The following is a 21,948-nucleotide window of genomic DNA, read 5'->3' as shown; positions in this document are numbered from 1 at the left end:
AACAATTGGGCCCTAGCAAATAGCTGCAGATATAGCACTTAGAGTCTGTAACTATCAGTTTGTATTATCAGAATACAAAGATAAACTGTGTGCTGTACTTGAACAACTCCCTATACACATAGACACACATAGTGTGTGTCACTCTAATGAGAGATAAATATATAAGTATTTTGCCAAATGTGCACCTCTGGAAGGCTTGTTGCCTACTAGCTTAGAAGATTTGAATAAATACAGTAATGTGGTATTTTCTAGTTGTCTAATACTCAGAATATCCATCGTCTCTGCTAGTGATGTAACTCATAAAGTATTAGAGCTGAGTTGTATATTATCCAGTTTTCTCTTTTCCCATGAATTTTTCCCATGTTCTGATCACTGTTTTTTCCAAAAGTACTAGGAAACATAATTCCAATCCTAGCAGAAGACAAGGATAATATGTGTTTGAGAGCAGAGGTCAGGGTGTGAATCTCCACATAGATACATGTGTATTTGTGCATATAATGTGATGTGAAACCAACTCGAGCAAGCTAGATATTTCAGCCAGAATCTGTGATGCACTTTGGGACTCTCTGTCAAACACTTATGTACACATCTAGTCAGCTGGTTTGGACCCAGGAGGAACCTGTGTGGCACCATTAACTAGCATGTTAATTCACATGCAGTGGGCTCTCCATAGCAGCCATAGGAGCAGCAGCAATGGGATTTGCTAGCAGCACAGCTGAGAAGTCTCTGTCTACAAATGTCACAAGATTGGCAGTAGACATATAGGAAGACAGACTATGGAAGGATTAGGACAGCAAATCCAGCTAGTTATCTTAACAACAAGTCACTGCAGGAAGGGTGTGTTACAGCACCCAAACTCTGGGATTCACTTCTGTTTTCCTTGTGCTTAGCAACACCTGAAGCAGTGCAAGGACTGTGATTCCCTGTGCTGCTGCTGAGCCCTAAGCATCTGCAGTTACTCTCAAATATTAGTGGAGAAAGCAAGCTGTGGTCTCAGCTCTTGGCCTTTTGTTCCAACTTTTAGCTCCATAAGGCAAAATGCTGTCCTGTTAATAGCCAAAAAATGATATCAACAAATTTCAGCTTTCCAGAAGTCTCCACCTCCCCCTGCTCCTCATCTTCGCCCTCTCCTCAGGAAGCTCTCAAGTGTTGTTTCAATCAACAAATTAAGCAAAAACTGCTGCATCCTGTACTCTGATGAGAACATAACTCAGCTTTCAGACCCTCCCTAAGGAGGGAAAGAAAAGTGTTTCCAGGGCAGTCCATGTGTGCATTGGGTTGTTAGGGTTCCAGAGTGATACTCTTTAGGTCAGGTTTCTATTACATTTTTGTAGGGACACCTGTAAATTTTTTTAGTTGAACACAAGGCACAGGAATGTGCAGCCTCTCATCATCTTTCAATGTGTACACTTCACTAAATAGTAAAACTATTACTCAGTTTTAAATACTGAAGGTAGCTTGCTGGGCAGACTGTAGCCTGTGGCTGTGTGGCCACTGTTGAACAGGTGTGTGGTTTCTAAGGTATATCCTTCAGATGTTGGGATTATTGGTACCAGGAGCAAAATGTTTCCTTATTATCTTCTAAATCTTAATTGTCTTCTTTAAAAAAATAAAAAGGCAGAGTTTCTGTGTTTGTATTTCTTCATTATTTTTTTTTAATGCTGTGGTCACAGGCCTTCTTTCATAACCCCATATAGAATTTCCAAATTCCGGTGGCAGGCTACCAGGAAAGGAGGGACAGCTGTGATCCTTTTTTCACTTTTCTCTTACAGGAAATAAAAAGCCAACAGGTCTGCCCTATCAGAGCACTGTGGGCTCTTGGGGTATTTCAGCAGCAAATTAAAAAACCTCTTGGTGTTAAGCATTAACTTGGGGTGCTGAATTTTATTCCCAAGTTCCTAAAGCAAGATTTAGTACCTAGAGTGCAAACACAGTAGTTGCAAGGCAGCAGCCTTCACTCTTGAATGTAGAGCAGTCAGTCACAGACATTTGGGGTGGCAACACTTCCTGTTGGAAGTTGGATTTCCCTTGTGAAGCACACTCCCAGCATGTAGCTCTAGGACATGAACTGGCTGGAAGGATCATAATAGGTAGTTGATCTGGAATCCTAATCGATGGCCTATAAATAAGTGGCACATAAAAGACTATGAATCTGTGCTGTGGATCTTACTTGTATTGGAGCAGGATGTCTTCCACAAATACCTTTTTGCATGGGGCATGTCTTTGGGCCCCACTTTCATCTCTAAAACAAGACAAGCATTGCTTCATGGTTGAGTGGTGGCTGCAGTGAAGTCTGCAGTGCACACAGGCTGGGAAACATTATGTGCTTTGAGGTGAAAGCTGCCTTTAATATTTCACCAGCTTTAAAAATTCATCTTAAGATGACAGCCTTAGTCTACCTTGCCAAGCCAGTCACAGACTTCTGTACCCTCAACTGCAGTCGGCTCTGTGCTAGAAAGACCTCTTGCATGTATCTCCATATTTAAAAGAAAGATGCCTCATCTGTGAATTGTTAGAATAAAACTCTCAGCAATCAGCCACTGGCCTTCATATGAATTCAGTGGTTTCAACCTTGTGCCTTTTCCAAGTGTATGGGACTGAGAAAGCCTTTTACAGAGAGCAGAGCCAGCATGGACAATGAGAGTGTCTAACAGCACACAGACACAGGAGTGAGCGTGAGAATAAGCTTACTGCAGAAATTCCCTCTTGTTAAAGCTACTTCTGGTGCCTTTATGCATCTGCTTCTATATATTCATCAGAGGTCTGTCAGAGGCAATTACTGACACTGCCTTATGTGTATCAAATATGTATGTACTGTGTGGCAAGAGCTTTGGAGGGGTGGAAAAAGGAAGTGCCTTCAACTGTGCAGCAGCACCCTTATCTTAGCGGTCTTTAATGAAGCAGATCATATCTCAGAAGGGAAATAATCAGCTGTTGGCATAAAAAGGTCTGTTTGACTGGTCTGAAAGTGACCTAATTGCACCTAGTACTGTTTTGTAGGATAATTTATGTTGTTGGATCAAAAAAACCTTGAGAGAGAGTTCCAAGGCAGAAGGACTTAAAAATGAGCAGCTCTCTGAAGCCCATAGACCATGTGTCAAATGTACCAGACTGCTGCTTGAGTGGGATTTTTTCAAGACTCTTGAGAGGTGGAGTGTTACTTAAGTATTTGTTTAGAAGAATGTGTAGTCTACTCATGCTGGAGAAATAGCCATGCCTTTTACAGTGGTGCTATCAGTCCTGTTTACTTTAGTTAAGCTCATAAAAAGACAGTCAAAGTCTACAGAGAAATTAATGGTTGAGGAGAGAATTACAAAGCAAAGTTTATCATGATCCTGCAATTTTATGTATTCAAAGTGGTTTGTAACATCTTGTGGTCAGACAGGCTTCAATGGGAATAGCTTGTTCTCCTGTTGATGTGTATCATCCATCAAAGTATGGATGAGTAAGGATGCATGCAAACATGAGCAAAACTGGCATAAAATATACTCCTTTAACTATGCTACACTAGTTTTCCATGGTACGTGTTGTGGCTAACATTTGCTTAATTGTTTTGCTTTTGCAAAAGCCTTTCGGGAAGAGGACTGGGAATACAATTAGGAGCAAAACCATGATTTTTTCAAGTACAAGTATTTTTGCCATTTAGTCATTCTCCAGTGTGACCAATCCATTTTGCAATCACCATCTTGCCACGTGCATTATATGCCTGTCAAGTGGAACTGGTTGTTTCTTGGTAACTTATGAAATGCCTGGGAGTTACCTGAACCTAGGTGTACTCTGTGAATGGGGAGATATCTTGGCTGTTGCAGCTTAGGGATGCTGGCAGATGCCAAGCAAAGCAGCAACATACGTGGGGACAAAATTACACTCCTACCTTAAAAATTTGCATTCTTGGGTTAGTGTTAAGGCAGTTGGAGTAATGCAACAAAGCTCCAGTTGAACTTGGATTGGCTACAACTCCCTTTGTGCCTCTGCGAACCTCAAACTCTCTTTAAATCCTCATCAGAGACAAGGGTTTGGGAGTCTCAGTCTAGACATCCATGCCACATGAGTGTTACAGTTGTTTTGTGCCTGAGAGATAGGGGCACGTGTAAGGGTTAACTCAAGCTGTAAAGCACTGCCTAATTTTTACAGATGGTGTGAGTGCAAGAATGAACCTCAGTCTGGCTTGGCAGTGCACAGAGATAACTTTACTTAATTCCCTACAGATGTTGCTGCAGAATGGTTTTAATAATGAATTGTGAAGTCAAGCTAAACTCCAGCATAGAAGGAGAACTCAAAATAAATGCAATGTTTTGTTCTGTGTTTGAAAAGCAAGTTTTCTGTGATGCTCTGGGTTGGGAAAGATGGCAGTCGACAGGACAAGGGATTCTTTGCAAAAACTTTGGGCTATAATGGTGCAAACTCAGACCAATCTGTCTAATTTGTCTGCAAACCATGAATACCCATGAACCTGAGGGTGAGAGGGGGAAGGGATGGTGGTACCAAACAGCAGCTGCCCTAATGCTTCTGATGAGGGGATGGTGCAGAGCAAGTACTTCATGATCTGCCTGGCAGAGTTCTGCAGTTTGTGGCTGTCATGCACAGGCTGTGTTGAGGAGCTTGTCTGCACTGCAGCCATTTTCTGCTAGGAGTCAATTCTTGTAATGTGCTGTAATTTCCTTTCTCTAGGGTTATGGCTTGAATGTGCCATTATAATTTAGGTTTTGGTCTCATAAGGGACATGCTGCCTCAACAGTGGTTGTTTGGCCACTCTGAGACTTTGCACATCATGCTTCTCTGCTGTCAGAGGGTATTTCTGGAAGCTTCTTAGTCTTCTCAGTTGTTGAATCTGTTTAATCAAAACACACATTTTTCTGTTGACATGCTATTTCAATGGGCTATACTAAAGCCTTTCTTCTGTCCTTCTGAGAAGCAAGCTTGAAATTGGGAAAGAAAATATCAGAGTGAGGGTCTGGTTTTCCCTGAACTTGGACATGTGCTGCGATTTCTCAGTAGCTGCAGAGGTTTCTTATTTATACTTTGCCCTTGCAGAGGGTTTATAAGGGAAATCTTTAGAAAGAAATTATAGCTTTCATGAGTTCTGTGGTGATTAGGAGCTTTAGCCTGAGTCATGTGTAGATGGATGGAGGCTCAGCTACACTCTGGCCCCAAGCAAGAGATCTAACCTTGGCTCTGAGGCTAATGAGCCAAACCAGAGGAGCTGTATTGTGAAATAGGCTAGCACGGGGTTGGTGTCAAGGAAGTGACATCCAGCCCTCCAGAGATGGTTTTACCATGGTTTGAATTTGGCCCAAATGTACATTTTTAAGTGTAGGCAAATCCTTTTTGTGCTTGTATTTAATTTATTTCTGAGGAAGAATTTAGGTATACTATTCCAGTCTAATTAATATCAGCTGGAAGCTAGCTTCTCCCATTTTGTGCCTAATTATAAGTGCCTGTTAAACTGTGTTAGCTACCCATGCCGATATGTTACTGTGAAATAAGGAACAACCATGAAGACGTGTTTCTGAAACGGTCTGGCAGATCCTGCGTGTTCACTGCTGTGGGCTTCGTGGCAGGAGAATCCACCTCCTGCTGAGGGAGGATAACTAAATTTAAACTTTCCAACCATGAGCCTTGTGAAGCAAAGTTTCCAAACCTCTGCTGGGCCAGAAGATGGAAATCTGTGTCTGAATTTGGAGAGTAAATAAATAGAACTGCCTAGGAGCTGCCCAGGGGCATGTGAGGGGTTGCTGCTTGGAGTACATTGTCTCCCAGCCACATGCCCCAGGGAGGAAAGCAAGGGTTTGTAGCTACTGTTCTCTGGTAAAATCTTCCGTGACAGGATTTGGAATGAACTTGGGTGACTTTTAGCACGAACACTTGAGCATTGTTTCAGCAGGGTGGTTTTTCTCTTACAGACAGTTGCATGTGGCATGGCAGCAGAGCCCAGACCTTCCTTTCCCCCTGGCTGGGCTGGGCTGTGGGATCCCAACTGTGGGAGGGATGTGTGGCACCTCACAGCTCACTGCTGTCAGTGCCCATCTCTTTACAGCCCAGGCTGGCACCTTTGCTCTTCACAGGCAGGCTTGTGTGAAATTTGCTGTGTTTATGACAGCCATCAAAGTGTGTAAACTGTTCTGAGGTGCATGTACAGAAATAGCTTCCCTTTGGGGAAGCTGGAAGGGTGGTAATGGACAACAGTTTGCATGGTCCTGACAAAGCAGCTTATGTTTTCTGGGGAAACTGGGGCATCACAGACAACAGCAGAAGTGGTTTGCTTACCTATTAGACTTATTTTCCTGCTGTCTTAATCCAGACTTCATTTGAATGGAGGGGAATCTAGTTGTGCTTGTATCTGAGAGCAGCAAGTTCTTGGGTGAATGAGTCTATGTCAAAATCATTGGAGGATTCGATAAAACCATGTAAGCAAGCAAGAAAAGAAGCAAGGATAGTCATAGTTGGAATACGTTTAATCTGAAACTGGCATGCATATAATTTTATTCATCTGTCCACAGATATGACCTAAAGGTTATATTCATATATGTTGCTGAATTTTTGTAGGCACTGTTGAAACTTGGATGTTCAGGTGGGAAGACAAATAACTGGTGCTTATGGCCTGAAGTCAGATTTCAGTTGGCTTTTCAGTCTTTATTTCTGTTCTGTGCAGTACTTTCCAGCTTCCCAGGGTATTGAATTCAGGTCATGTTTGTTAAACACCAGCTGTGGTTACAAGTGCTCTAGAAGCACTTTTATATCCTGTTCTGAGGTCTGTGCTCTTCTATGAATGTCTTTGCTGTTTCCCTCCTTTGCCTTTTGTAATACTTCATATTAGGATTTGGGCAGTGTTTGTGCTGTTTCACATACGTGCACATGTACATATTTACACATACAAAGTGTTTTGATACCGTAGTTGTGCTTATAGCAAGACCAGCTTGGAGCAACTGAATTAGAGAATTTCAGTCAAAGTTCTCATGGATGGACTTTGAATTTCATAAAATTAATTGGTATTTGCTTAATTGATCCCTTTTTGTAGCAAGCCTACACACTACCACTGGGAGAGGATCTGATAGAAATGGTATAACAGCACTAAACCCTCTCTTGTTCTAGGAAGCTGCAGAATACCTCAAACATGCACCAAAGCTGCTGACTCTGTCATCTTCCCTGTAGCATTTTATTGTTCTTGTTCCTCTAAATGTTGACTGAGAAACTTTTGCTTCTTTTTTGTAGGTTGGTGGTTTGTGAGCACAGCAGAGGAGCAGGGATGGGTCCCTGCTACATACCTGGAATCCCAAAATGGAACCAGAGATGATTCTGACATCAACACATCTAAATTTGGGGAAGGTATGGAAAGCTTTTACTTACCAAGAGAAACTTGGTATTCACTTGCTTTATGCTTTTTCCCCCAAGTGAAAACTTCTGATTGGAAGAAGATGCATGATAGAGCCACAGGCCAGTGAAAGGAGTGAGATTTAACTTTAATGGTTACTTCTCATTAATTTCCTTTAAATTAATCTTTGAAACTAGTTTCACTGCTGTTTGCTGTGGTCTGTGATTATGTGGAAAGGTAATTTTATTTGGTATGGTCTCATTCTGTTAAAAGCGAGATGCCATTTGTCATGTATATGTATTTAGCTGCACTGCATTTTTTTTTTCTTTTTTTTCTATTTTTTCCCCCTAAAGATGCTTAATTCAGGTTCCAGAAATTGAATAGTTCAGCACTGCATGTTCCTCAGTTCCATTATGAAAGACTAACCGCATCTTAATGGGCTTCTCATCTAGCAGCTGTGTACAAAGGACACTTTTATTATGATTTGCTGCATTCTTGTGAATCTGTTGCTAAATCTAGGTGCTCTTGATGTGACACTTATGTAAAATGTATGTGGAAACTCAGCTGACCTTTCCTTAGCACAGGCAGGAGGCTTAGAGATGTGTTGGGGTGACCATCTGCCCATTAAAACAGCACACAGGCAGAACCAGACTTTGTGCTGGGCTCCAAGGGTGACATCTGTGGCTCATTGAAGTCTTGGTCTCTGTAGCTCATTTTTCCCTGCTCAAGTCTCCCCATATCCTGGTTTAGAGACAGACTGGCTGTAGACTGGTAGGCCAGGAACCAGACTGGTATGATGCAACATCTTAGTGGATAAAAAAGCAATGAGTAAAGCTTCCCTGTTATTAAAGAATGGAATTTTACTGCTCTGGTCTGCAAGCACTGAAGAATGCCTTGTCTGTTGGTTTGTAGCTTCCTTCCTTTTCCTGACTCTTAAATACAGTGTGTGCTTGACAGCCTTATAGCTTAAGCTGCTTTCATTTCATGCTCTCCTCCTCTTTCATGTTGCCTTCTGGAGTGTACTCTGCACAGGGATGCTGCCACCCAGCAGTCTGTTCTGGGTAATAGAAAATCTGTCAAATATTCCTTACCTCCTTCCTCTCGGTCCCTTTTAATCCATTACACTGCTCTCTTCAGCTGTGGTCAGCAGTCCTGCTCCCTGCCTTACTCCTAATCCAGATATGATGAAACCTGAGACTGCCCTTCCCTTTCTGCTCAGTTCCATCTCAGTGACAGATCGAATTGCATAACCTCTGCAGCTGCTTTGATGCGCCCCAGATTTTGCTTGCTTGCTTTTTAGTAACTTTGGTTTATGTTATTAGCCATCTAAACTGAGGCTTCCTACAGTCTTTGTTTCTTCCCCTCCAGTTCTTCTTTACTTGGGACTGTTTTTCTCCATATAATTACTTCATAGGAGAAGAAACAATGACTTGGATTCACTGTCTTTAAAAAGGTGTATCAAAGTGACTGTACTTAGACAGAAAACTTGCCAGCTCTCTCCAGCTAGGCAGGAGAAAGGGGCTCTGAAGTAACTGAGGAGGAAGGCACTTCTAGTGGATTAAGTGCCTTAGCCCCACAATTTAGAGTTTACACAAGTTTCAGAGTGACTCCAGGAGACATTGACTTCCTGCAACTGTGCAATCTCTGCTCCCCCAACTTGGAAAGCACAGAAACACTGACGTAGGGAGCTTCGTGTATCTGCCCCTTGTCCCTCCCCATTTGAACAGGCCTGGAACAAGTCGACAAGACAGGCAAACCTTGAAGTCTGCTCTGCTGTGGCAGGCTCAGTACAGATAGCGAGGTGCTGAACACATCTTGTTAATAATTCTGGCTCTAATAATATGGCAGTAATTTTGTCATATATCTCTTTAAATAGTCCATTCCCTGAGAAAGAAAGAAGTGTTTCCTCCCTGCACAGAACCTGCACAACATTTTTGTCTGGATGAAGGCAGACTGATTGTTACCTGGGTCTGTGTTTAGACCAACACATCTTGTAAGGCTTGGAAAACAATCAGAAAACAATCTAAAGAAACATTTAACAGCTACAGAAGCTGATAAGGTAAACATGTTAAAATTATCTCTGGAAAGGTGTAGACACTTGTTAATAAGCAACCTTTCTGGTGACTGTGGCATGACCAACCAAGTCCAAGTCTGGGCAAAATGGCAAAATTCAGTATTTTTAAGGAAAAAACGCTGGCTCATACAAAAGCATCACTGTGGTATAAAAGGGCTGTCACTGGGGATGACCATATGTTGTGAGATGGATCTGTGTGACTCACTGCTTTCAAGGGGTGTTCCTGGATGGCTAAATCCTCCAAACTCCCAGTGTGAGAAGGAGCAAGCTGACTGCTCTGTATTGGTGCCTTAGGGCTGCTTCTACCCCTTCTGCACCTCTCCATCCTGCGAGCCTTTACATTCAGCATTTCATTTCCTTCCTTGTGTAGAAACTCCTAACACAGGCAGCCTTGTTGTAACTTAACTTCTCTCTCTGCTATGATCTGTGTGTCTAGCGAGGTGTCCTGTGTTGTGTCCCTGTGTAGCATGTGTGTAACTGGCAGTCTCATGTCCTGTTGATTTGGGCAAGGTCACCAGGTTAAATCTGCTCGTCTTTTGTCCCTCCATGGACTTCCAAGAGGATCACTGATTTCCATAAACCAAAACCACAGCTATTTATAATCCTGAGATTTGGCTCATCTGAAAATTTGTGGTTGATTTTTGACCAACATGGGATCAAAGGGGAAGTACAGAGTACCAGAGACTAGGTAATGTACCTGTTCAACACCATCCACCACACCTCCACTTAGAGTGGTGTGGAAAGGTTTGGGCCTTACAGTAAAGGAGAAATTGAGGAGAGTGGGCTGGATGTAAAAGTCTGGTCTAAGTCCCTGACAGATATAAAGGACAAAAAGTCAAAAGCCACTCTTTGGTGAAGTGTTTTGCTTGTCCAGCTAATGATTTCCCAATCAAATAAGTTTGCTGTGCCTGATTGCCAACAGAGCAACAGTTCTAGAAGACAACAGTGCCTACTCCAGTATAAGGATATAATCCCTAAATAAGTGCACATATACAGAATTGAATTATTATTAATGATGTGATATCAAAGGTTATGAACAGCTTCCCAGCTCCCACTGGTAAAATGATTGTGTTTGCACTTCAGCTATCACTACATTGTGATATGTTGCATTGCTTTGCAGCAGCACCTAGCACCCTTGCAGTAGTTGCCAAATTGGGATGGAAGCCCTTGGATGGAAAAAATTGAAGTGTTTAGCTATGTTTCTGTGCCAGTCTAATGGTTCCAGTGTCTTTCACACCTGTACAGGCAAAAGAAGACTCTGACTAGAGATCTAATGTGGTCCAGAAAACAAGTGGTGTCCTCTGTGCACAGCTGCTCTCACAGTGCTATTTCCATAAGTGTCTTGTCTTTGTTTATACTTTAAGCATAAGTTATTGTTTGAGTATTAACTAACACTCAGTCCTGGATTGTTAGCTTCTTGAGCCTGCTGATTAATTGCAAGGTTAGTTTTTTCCTTATATCATAATCTGTATATTAGAAGTTTTGATCATGGGAACCAGCTGTGACAATGAATGCAAGTCATGTCTTGCAAGCACATCAGATACTTTTTACTCGGGTTCAGTTCCCGAGTGCTACTGTTATGAGGAAACTTACATAAGAGTTTGTGGGTTTGTTTATAGTTGATAATTTTTCTTAAGAGAGGTTTTGAGCCCTGTTGGATTTAATGTCATGTGCATTAGACTGAATTCCCCAAAGATCATGCAGCTGAATTAGGAGATGCAACAATAATGATGATGTGTCCTGCCACTGCACTCTCCTTGGACAAGTTGTCTTTAGTTGTGCAGCTTGTTTTGGAGCATGTATATGTTTTTGATTTTTTAAAATTATAATTACTGCTTTTTAAAAAATGCCAATAGCAAGAGTGGCAATTTGTGACAGTTCTGGATGGCTCACATTGCTCAAGCTCAAGAAGCTAACTTGTTCCACTGTACTGTATAAACTAAACCAAAACATCTGCATCCCACCTAACCCATTCCCACTAACAAGACAAGTGCTTGTAAATACCATGTTTTGTTTTTATTCCTCACCCTCCCATCACTTTTTTTTTTCTTCTTTTTTTTTCTCCCTTTGTTTTGTTTCCATCCGTGTTCCAAACTAGTTTCTAAGCGACGCAAGGCTCACCTGAGGCGCCTGGACCGGCGATGGACGCTGGGCGGGATAGTCAACAGGCAGCAGAGTCGAGGTGAATTCATAGTTCCTCCTGCACCAGCCACTCAGGGGCCACCAACAGCTTCAGCTGCTGTGTGTTGGGACCTGCATCTTTGACACTTTGGTAGCGAGGGGCCAAAGCTCCAGAGTTCAGATGTGGATTTCGTACATGACAGCTTGAGGGTGGCTTGGAGCCAGGATTAGGCACCCTAGGAGCTGGAGGCTGGTAACCAAGGGTAGCTCTGCAGTCTGACTTTGTGCTGCTGGGGAGGCTCACATCTGTTGTGTTTTAACTTGGGCATATTTGTGCTCAGTCTTTCCTGCCTCAGTAAGGACAAGTGATACTTTAAAGGCTATTAAAATGAGTTGAATGCCAAAAAAACCATGGTCGGAGATGTGCACACTGGAACAGTGTGTGGTGTGGAAAGATGAAAATCATTCCAGTTGCAGTCCCCTCTCTTCCTTGCAAGTAGTGCTTGATACTAAAGAGAGACTTGAGAACTTTTGGGAGTTTTTGTCATCATTCGTAGGTATTTAAAATGCCACTGGCAGCAGCATTTTAGTTGTTTTGTGTTCTTTTAGCTTTTGCTGGTCTAACAGTGAGTATGGCAGGGTCAGAGGGAACACCTTGTGTTTGGGTGAAGCTGTATTTGGGTGAAGTCTGAGGAGCCCTATAACCAAAGTATTTCCTGAGAGCAAGTGAATCATCTTTCCCAGAGCACAGGTATTCCTATCTATCTCCTGCTGCACTTGGAAAATCATCCAGATGTGTTCATTGCCCTTTGGAAAGGAAAGGGGCAACAAAGCACCATTTGCACCTCTGTAACTTTCAGACAATCTTACTGAGGGAATGGATCCAAATGTAGGCACAAGAGGAGATGATTAATGGAAAGGTGCCTTTTCCTATTTAGGAATTTATTTTTAAAGTGGCAAATTTACCTTCTGGATTTGATTATGATACTGTGTGCAAACTCCTGTCTCAAGCTTACCCAGCTTTTCAGTGAGTCTTTAACTTTGTTTCAAATTATTAAGCAAACAAGAGCAACAATAGCTGTGTTCTACCTGCCATAGCTTGACCCTGCAGAAATTGAAACTACCTTCAGAAGACAAGGTCTTGCTTCTCAGCCACCAAATGCACTCTGAAGGCACCAAAAAATCCTCATAAGCACACATGCTGTCTTGGGGGACGTGGAAAAAGTGTGCTTATTTCCCTGCCCCAGCTGTTTGGGAGCTACTGACTTTGCTTTGTCAAACTCTACTAGATGGCTCCTGACAATTTAACTGGGAGAATTTATGGGAATCAGTTTTCTAAACAATTTATTTAGTGGTGAAAACAAATGCATTCTTTTATATTTGTACAATATTGCAAACAAAGCTCTATAAAATATTAAGGCTGCGTAACCAGTCCCTTAGCAGTCAGCTGGTGAGACCCAAGGACCTAAGCTGCATTCCCAGATTTTCCCTCTTGCATTCTGATTGCCACCATCTGTGTGCATCTTCTCCAGACCTGCCCTCTGACCAGTGTCACTGTCCTCCCTGGCAGGCTTCCCCAGTACAGGCTCCCCTAATCTCTTCCATCTTTGTCTTTTTCTTGCTTCATTACAGTTTCTTCCCTATTAGGCCCAAGCAGGGCTGGGGTTTTGAGGGTGTTGAAGAATATGTACTTTATTTCAAACTGAATCTTGGCACTTGGACTTGGCACAAACTTCAGCAATCTATGATTTTTGTCCAAGGTTTGGGGCACCCGGTGACTGAGCTGCTTCTATAAGGTCTCTCCAATGTATTTCAGCCACAGCTAGCCAGGCTGGCTAAAAATAAGCTGTTTATTGTCATCAGAAATGATAGGTTAGGGAGTCCTCACAAGAACAGGCTTATTGGAAATAAAGAAAGTGACTTGAATAAATGGGCACAAGTTGGAGACAGTGGCTTCATGATCTGGCACAGCTGCAGCCTGTACAGACATTTACGCCTTCCAGACTGCAGTTGTTGAAAGTATGAGTCTCTCTGGGTGTCCAGCCTGCTGTTCTCTAACAGAACAGTTTATATGAGGTCAGGAGAGATTTTCTCCCATCTTCCCCTCCCATCCCAGCCCAGAAGACTTCTAGCAAGGCCAAATTTGGGTGAATTTGCACTGAAATGACAGAACGCATGAAGTGTACATATGCATTCCCCTGCCAACCTTCAAGTCCTTGCTCCAAAGCACAGAACTCAAGTTGTTCAAACAGGAGGTTGCCAGAATTGTTCAACACAAGCAGAACAGCTTCCCCTTCCCCAGTTGGCCTCTTCCTTGGAAACAAACTCAATTAAACATTTTGGCTGAAAATCCTCCCACCCAGCAATATTCTGCTTGAAATGGTCCTTGCTGCTGGAAGGGTGAGCTCCAGGAGGACACTGGAGTTTAAAAGCAAGCTGTGAAGGATGCCTTCCTTTGTATTTATGCTTCCATACCACTAATAAGCGTTTTTATCAGTTAGGCCTGTGATAGAATCACTTTAAGGCCAGAATCAATGGAATTAAGCATTGTTTCTGAAGGGCTGAATTTTCTGTGTGACTTGAATATTAAAAACACAGAGGAAACTGGAGTGCAGAAGGAAGGAGTGTTTGCTTCCCTGTTAGACTGTGCCTGATGGGGGAGAATTATTAGTGATAGCACATGGCTTATTTATTTCTAACCTTTCCAAAGCCATTTGAAGAGGGTAGGCATCTCTGACCTCCAGATATTTAGAAGCAATGTTACTGGGTCTGTGAATAAGAAACATGAAAGACAAATTGTTCAATATCATGGTAGTGCTCCTTTTTTAAACCTGAAAAAAAAAAATCTGCAAAGGGAACAGCTGTAGTCTGTTTCTACAAAGAGAAACAGATTACTTTTGTTGCTGAACTTTTCTCTTTAAAATGGTCTGTGGTGTGCCCAGATCTAAGAGATTACATTGGTTTGTGTTTCTGATGTAACTGCAAAGCTGGCAGTTTTTTTAATATTAAATGTAGTACATTTTCTAAACTTTTTCTTATGCATTCTGAAACTCCAGTAATATAAATATGGGTTGTGAGGAGAAGCCTGAAAGTTTGTAGTTTTCCTCAGACTTGATACTCATTAGACCTACAAGCAGCAGAGTTCATGTTTTGTACAGGGTTAAATAGTAATTCTACACATGCATTTATCTGGAACTTCCCCTGGAAGGGAGCTTAGGATTATTTACAGGCTTAATTTAATGAAAAGTCATTTGTGCTTTTACAGTTTGATTGGTAAAATTGGGATGTTGCATGCCTGTCTTCTATGCCAGATATCTGACCTAAGTTATTGCTGCTTTGGTTTTGTGCCCAGTACTTTCAACTGGAGCTGCTACAATGCAGGAAAACACTTTAAAAGCTATTTATACTAACTATATAGTGACATATGGGCTGAATTTCTGCCAAATGAGCCAATTATTTAGGAGTAGCTCCTAGTACATAAGCATAAGCTATTCATTGAAAGAGTTAAAGTTTGAACTTCCCACTGCTTGCCATCTTAGGGAGAGAGGGAGCTTGATGGGCAAATGTAGTGTGTAGAGGGAAGGCAGCTTTGTAACCCAGTGATCTTGATATTTGAACTTCATCCTGAGTTGGTCTTAATACTGGAACCCCATGTCCTAGCCCACATGGCTGCTTCTTCAGCCAGTTTTGTAGCTGTGGAAAGAGCACTTGGTCTGTACTGATAATCCAGCCTGGCTGATGTGCTTGTGCACTCTTACCCTTTCCTGCATCTCACCAGAGCTGCTCTGCCCTCTTTGGCAGCCCCTCCATGAGACTTCTCCCCTTGTTTTCACTCTTCCCTGCTTGTGCTTGATGGTGATGAAATGTTTGTCAATCACAGCAGAAGACTGTGAGTGACATTGCTGTGCTAAATCAAGCCAGAGCAGAGCAGCTTCAGACTTAGTTTCTTCTCTCCTTTGGTTGGGTTTCTTTTTTGTTTTTGTTTGGTTGGCTTTTTACTCTGTTCTCCAAGGAAAGTAGTAAATGCTTATTGGTCCTTGCTTGGTTCAAGTAAGAGCATGCACAATACAAAGCTGTTCAGAAGAAATGTCATTATTGTTCTTTTCTATCTGTTGGCACGAGGTTTTCTGTTATTTAAAACAAAAAGCAGGGAAGGGAAGAGGGACAAAGGCTGAAGAGCTTCTGTCTGCAGATGAACACATTTGATAACTGTGGACAGCCATTCTGTCCCTGCATATTTAGGCAAGTAAAACAAAGTCCATGTTGAATTAATGCATTGCTTTCTGGAACAGAGAGACTTTTTCCAGAGGCAGGTCTGACAAAGGGGGGGTGGAGCGGAGGAGTGGGGGAGGGCGAACACAGACTGCTGACAGAGGGGAAAGTATTTTGAAAGAAAATTCTTCTGTGGTTTGGAAGATGTAGGTTTGGGGCTGTTGCATTTTGCTGAGAAATAATTAATTGGCTAATTTCTAGCCCAGTTCCCCCCTATCCCTTCCCCTACCAGCATATCAAACCAGGAGGGGGTCACAGAAAGTTGGGGGCATGTACAAGCACTAGCCAAGCAAAGGAAATGACTCCCTTATATGGTTGGCTCCTGAAGCACTGCTAATAACTTTCACGCTTATTAATGGAGGCAAAAAATAGAAAACTTACAAAATAGAGGTGAAGGAGAGGAATGCCGAGCTGGGGCTCTCCGAACTTGGAAGCAGAAATGTATGAGCACTGGCTGTTTGCCTGGGAAAGATGAGACTGATTGTGCAGGGCTGGAAACGTGTGTGGTGTTTTAGCTGCTTAAAGGCAAGGCTCCTGTCCCAAGGAGTTTACAGCCTAAACAAAGAGAAGGAGATCCGTGCATCAAAGGAGCATGGGCAGGTGGCAATTTGGCATGAATCTTCTTGCAACCAAAGGGGTTTTCACAATGAAAAATGATCCTTCTTTTTTAAAAGCTTTTAGAGAAGGACTAAAACTAAGCTTGTTTGGGAAGGCAGGAAGTCAGGGTAGGTAAGGCTTATTTTAGTAAGGATTTGCGAGCTTCAGGTTATTTGATACCATTGAGGAAGGAGCCTGCTCAGGTTGATGAGGCATCATCGAAAGGCATGAGGCTGAGTGGGAAAAGATCACAGAATTTGAAGGAGTGGGAAATCCACATGAACATGTGAGTGTGTGTAGTAGGGCAATAAAGTAATGCACAGCACACAGGCTTGAAAATTCAAGATGGAGCAACTGAACTGGGAGTGCACTTGGTAAGAGTCTGGTTGAAACGCCAGAGTATTGCTGTGCCAAGAGCCTTCTGCAAGAGCAGTGTGTGCTGAAAGGCTGGGAAGCGAGCAAAGCAGCCATGAGGTGGCTCTAGTGGCTGTGCAAAAGAGTCAATGAGGGGCCAGCAATGGTGGAGAACTTGGAAAATGCTGGGGCAAGTCTGTCACTTTGGTGATATAACCAGTGGTGGTGAAATAATCAGTGCAAAGGGAAATGGGAGGATGGCATAAGGAAGAATTTGAAAGAGCTTCTGAAACTCTGTTACAACTCGAGCTGTAAAACCTAGGTCTGCTTTCCTTGACCTGACAATAAGTATAAATCCACACAGCCAGAAGAAGGACCAAGCTACCATTTTGAGACACCTCATAACTTCAGTGTAGGGTGTGTGTGTGTGTGTGTTCACAGTCATACATGCAAAATATGAAATTCTTTTTTGACAGATGGGTTTGGAAAAGCCTCACAGGCTGTCAGGTTCAGTGTCTTGCTTTGTCAGCCAAGTCAGTAAAATTTCTTCAGGAGGGAATGGAGCTTCATCTTAGCTGTCCTGAGGTTTTTCCTGTGGGACAGGTGCCCTAATGGGTTACCTGGTATGGGAAATGCTATAACTAATGCTTAAAAATTCCTCTGAGATTCCCCTTTACTACTTGACAGAAGTACATCAGGTGAAGCAAAAGAAAACTTATTCAGAAATAGGTTGTTTAAAGGGTATGTGTTGGAATGTACCCAATTGCTCACCATGTGCAATCTGCAATCCTACACAAAAGAGGGGGAAAAAAAGCATAGTTGTTAAGGTCTGCAATTATCCAAAAATAATTGCCATTGATACTATTAGATTGCACTCTGCAATCCTACACAAAAGGGAAAAAAAAAAAGCACAGTTGTTAAGATCTGCAATTATCCAAAAATAATTGTCATTGACATTAAGTCCTCTTAAAATGTACAAAGTCAAATGTCTCATTCCTCATTTTGCTGCAGCCAGTATGTTTTATCACAGCCAGTGAACAGGCTGGGCAAGACAGAATAAGTATTTCAGTCCTCATTACACTGTGGCTGCAGAGGTGACCTGTTGCTACTTGACGAATGTTGCCAAGGTGGTTACAGGTCATCTTGCTCTACTGTAAATCATATGATAGTTTAATAGCTGTATTATAAATTCTTTTTATGTGAAAAGTTGCACTTCATTAAGCTTTATCTTAAAATGGGTGGGACAAGGAACATGGGTGTGTTAAACTGTCCTGGCCAGGTTTTAGATCAAGTTTTGTATGGGTTATCTTGACTCGGCTCTGTATTCAAAAACTGATTTTAAAGTGGCTTTTTAGTTTTAGAGCTATTACTGTTTATGTATAGAAAAGGCCTCAGCTTGGCAGAACACGGTGGTGGTGCTGGAGGAACACAAAATGGTTGTGTTCTTGTTTTAGTGGGGTTTTTTGTTTTCTTTCCTTTGTGCTTTTTTGTCCTCTTCTAGTGGTTACAGAAGGACATTAGATGTTAACAACTTGCGCAGAAGTGATCCATAACACTCAAATACCAGTGATTTCCTTGTTCCAGGTCTGATTTCCTTGTGTATATCTGTATAGACCATGCAGTGTATGTGGCTGTCATGTAGGGCACTGCACAGCTCAGATCCTTTGTTCTGTATGTGTGCACACCTTCCAGCTGGACAGCCCTACCTGTGCTGCATTTTCTGGAGGAAAATCTTTGTTGCTAGAAAAAGTCCTCTCTGTACTACTGTGGGCTGTTCCAAGGACACAGGTACTGTTCTCTGCTGTCCATGCTGTTTTCCCAGTGATCCACCAAGTTCTGTCCCTGTATTTTGGTCCTAGTTCTGTACTGTATTTGTTCAGGAGATTTTAGGTAGAACAAGAACAAAACAAAAGCCTGCCTTCTTTTGGGAAGGAGGAAAGGAAAGAGGAGAAAGATACACTGACAGGGAATTGAGGCTTTGGAATGAGTAGTGGGCTGAGCACTGGGTTGCCACAGTGTCTGGGAAGCTCTGCCTGGGCAGAGCACAGCTACAGCAGCAAGGTATGAGCTGGGTGGTTGAAATAGTGCAAAAAATCTGGTTGTGTATATTTTAAATAGTGTCTGTGTCTGGGCAGGAGAGAGAATGGCACATACTAATCCTTTCCTTCCAGCCTAGGTAGGTTGCAGTTGGATTATGCATGATGTGACAGATGTGTAGCATAGCTCTTTGCCAAACAGGCTTTGCTTCTTCATGCATGCCTTGTTCAGATTTACTGGGACAGCTCAAAATCCAGAGAGGAACCTCCCTCAGCTCAGCTGGGAAAAGTGTCTTTGACCTGCAAATTAGTGATAAAGGAATGGGAGTGAAGTTGGCAATTAATAGATCTCTGGATGTCACTCACTAAGAACAGAGCTGCCTTCTTGCCCATTTTCAGCTCAAAGGGGGTAGGACTTTCATCCTATTGTTTCTAAATGCAGCCTTTCAGCTGGTGTATGTGCTTTGTAGCATGCAGTAAGGTTTATTCTGCACACTTGACCTCAACACTGAGGTTGATGTAACAGAAGCTGCAGCTGGGGAATACGAATTATCCTTTTGTTTGTCTTTTTTTTTTTCCTGGTAATTTTTAAGTCAAAACTTAATGAACCAAAATGATACGCTTTTGTATTCTCTGTAGATCTGGGCATATAACTTCAGTGGTAGGTCTGGGATGGTTCACTGACTTCTGTTTTATACTATTGCCTGTCACAGAAGCTGAATGAAGCCAGCATGATAGATCAGATTTGTCAGAGTAACTCAGCAATGTCATTCTGCTGTCTGACGCTCTGCTGATTCTTTCATGAAACCATTTATCTATGTCAAGTCTTTACAGTAACTTTACATATCAGTCATGAAGTGTCAAATATCTTTTCTTAAAGACTTCTGAATAATAATCTGATATGTTGAATGGTATTATCAGTCCTCTTCAGTGACACATCCACTGAGAGCTCCCTTGCTTCCTTCAGCAAATCTTGGTTTATACAAAGTGTCCACCAGCTAGAGATAATCTTTGAGAAACAAAACAGAATTTACACTTTGGTTACAAGGGGGCCCATATCTCCAGTTTGTTTAAGTTACAAACCTCGTGTATGTTTGTGGTATCTCCTGCAGCATTGACAGAAACCAAATGTGTGTAATCTTGGAAATGTAATTTTTGCTGTCAAAGTACTTTGCAAGGGGAAATTGTAATAGTGGCTTCCTGGCTTTTATCTGTAGGCTTAAAAATAGAGCTGCTAAACAAAAACATTGTGGGACCTTCTTTTCTAGAGTTGATTTTTAACACTTTTAATTGTCTTGCTTCATGGGAGATCCTTTTTCTCTCTCTTCCCTCCCTATTTCCATGCACTCATATTTTTTGATTTCTTCTGTATAGGGAGGAGTCACCTAAAGTAGGAGTACTCTCAAAAAGCAGTAGTCTTGAGTTGACAGCTGCAGGACTGAAGATGTAAGCAGTGAAGGTGCTCATGGACAGAATGAGACAGTGGCAGTTCAGAAGAGCCTTACTGTTTCTCCTGAGTGATCAGCCTCCAGTGCTGTTGGGTTAGATGGGTTACCACTGTCTCAATTCCTCACACACAGGTTTGGAAAGTTGTGTAGGAAGTTAGGAATGAGAACCCTATGCTTGGTTATCTGCAGCACAAGGGAAGCCACATCCCTGAAAAGTGAGACCACTCTGCCCAGCAAGAGGAGCATAATTGGCTTTAGCTGAAGCAGAGCCTGGTGTTTGTGTGGAGGAAAAATAGAATAAACAGCAATTTCTGTGGGAGTTCTAGTGGCAAGGGTGACCTCTGACAGCCTGGGTTATAAAGCAGCTTTGGTATGGAGGAAAGGAAAAAGAGGGCCTTCTTCCAAGACTCAGCAAATATATGCTTAGCTCAGTATTACTGTCCTAGAAACATCTCTGGAAGTGTCTGAAACAATGTGTATCTGGACAGAGCAGCTCTGAACTTTCCCTTGGCCCTTACAGGGACAAGATCTAGCTGCCCAGGGGTTTTCTGCAGCTCAGTTTAGTGCTTTGCATGCAGTGGAAACCAGACATGGAACTCCTTCTGCAGCAGACTTGAAAATAGAGGAAAAATTAGTCCAGTTCTACCACCCAGAGCAGAAACCTAGCTAGGAAAACTCTCCTGTTCTGTGATTTGGAAGCTGGGATTTCATTTGTCAGGTTTCATTTTTCATGCCCCATCTTGTAGTGGAATATTTCTGTGGGGAAGGTGTCATATGCTGATGGTGCTAATTACAAACTAGCTGGAATTTCTTACCAGTGATAAGCCAGTAAAGCAGCCCTCCTAGGGGAGAACAGCAGAGAGTCTCTTCCTCTTGATAGCAAAGGTTTTGACAAATTTTGCCCCATCAGAATTAGAAGGATCCGAATGTGACCAGTCAAGGGAACTTGACTTCAGAGATGGAGCTTTGCTGAATTTGCTCTCATCAGATGCTCTGTCAACATTATTTTCCCTTTTCTGAGGTATTATTTCTTACTCTGTCTCAGTAAGGGCTTTGGTTTATTTTTCATTAAAGTTTCTATGCTTCACCCAGCAACAAAATGCAGTTGAGCCACAAAATCAAACAGCTGCTTGGATCTGTTTTACTCTCCTAAAGAGTGCTCTCTTCAAGCTGCTGCTGCCTTTTCACAGTTCCTTTGTTCTGCAGTGATCAGGAGCTTTGGATTCACTTTATTTCCTGCTCATTCTTCTGCACTGACAGCCCTCCATTTATTCTTTCCCTGCCTTGTTGTGACTGCTGGTAGAAAGTGCTAGGAAGTCTGGCTGGGGTGCACTTCATTGCTTGCCTTCCCTGCCTTTAATCTAGCTACAGAAACTCATGCTGTCTCATGCACCATAGTTTGGGTTGAGGAGAGGAGTTTTGTGACACTTCCCATGTCTGCTGCTGCAGAGGAAGGATGGTAGTTCAAGTTTTCAATGGCAGGTGTAATTTTTAAGCTCCAGAGGGGAAGGTTGACCTTGGCCGTAATGGGAGTGCTGGCAGTAAATGACTCCTGGGTAGGTGGAAGATGATGTTGACAAGTGTCTGTTCTGCTTATTGGCTTGCTCTCAGCAAGTCTGCTTAAAACCTCTGCCCACCTGGGAAGGGGACAGATGCTGGAGATGAATAGGGATGCTCAATTTTTTGCTCCAACACTGTCCTTGAAATCCAGTCTGTGCTTTTGAAGTGTGTGTC

At 42.4% G+C, this 21,948-nt stretch overlaps 1 protein-coding gene across 8 annotated transcripts in view; it reads left to right on the top strand.

The window, feature by feature from the left end:
• The window catches only part of SH3PXD2A (SH3 and PX domains 2A), a 246,473-nt gene that overhangs the window by 202,386 nt on the left and 22,139 nt on the right, over positions 1 to 21,948 (top strand). For 7 of the 8 annotated variants that reach the window (XM_021536306.2, XM_021536305.2, XM_021536304.2 and 4 more), the window contains 2 exons: positions 7,213 to 7,326; positions 11,485 to 11,568. In XM_021536306.2, coding sequence (XP_021391981.2) covers positions 7,213 to 7,326; positions 11,485 to 11,568 — 198 coding nt within the window. The remainder of the gene's footprint in view (positions 1 to 7,212; positions 7,327 to 11,484; positions 11,569 to 21,948) is intronic. The other variant, XM_021536308.3, reaches the window with a different exon arrangement.

The sequence above is a fragment of the Lonchura striata genome, chromosome 7 (assembly GCF_046129695.1).
Source record: "Lonchura striata isolate bLonStr1 chromosome 7, bLonStr1.mat, whole genome shotgun sequence".
NCBI classification, from domain to species: domain Eukaryota; kingdom Metazoa; phylum Chordata; class Aves; order Passeriformes; family Estrildidae; genus Lonchura; species Lonchura striata.
Note: the sequence above shows the minus strand (reverse complement) of the source record. Positions and strands in the feature narration are given on the sequence as shown.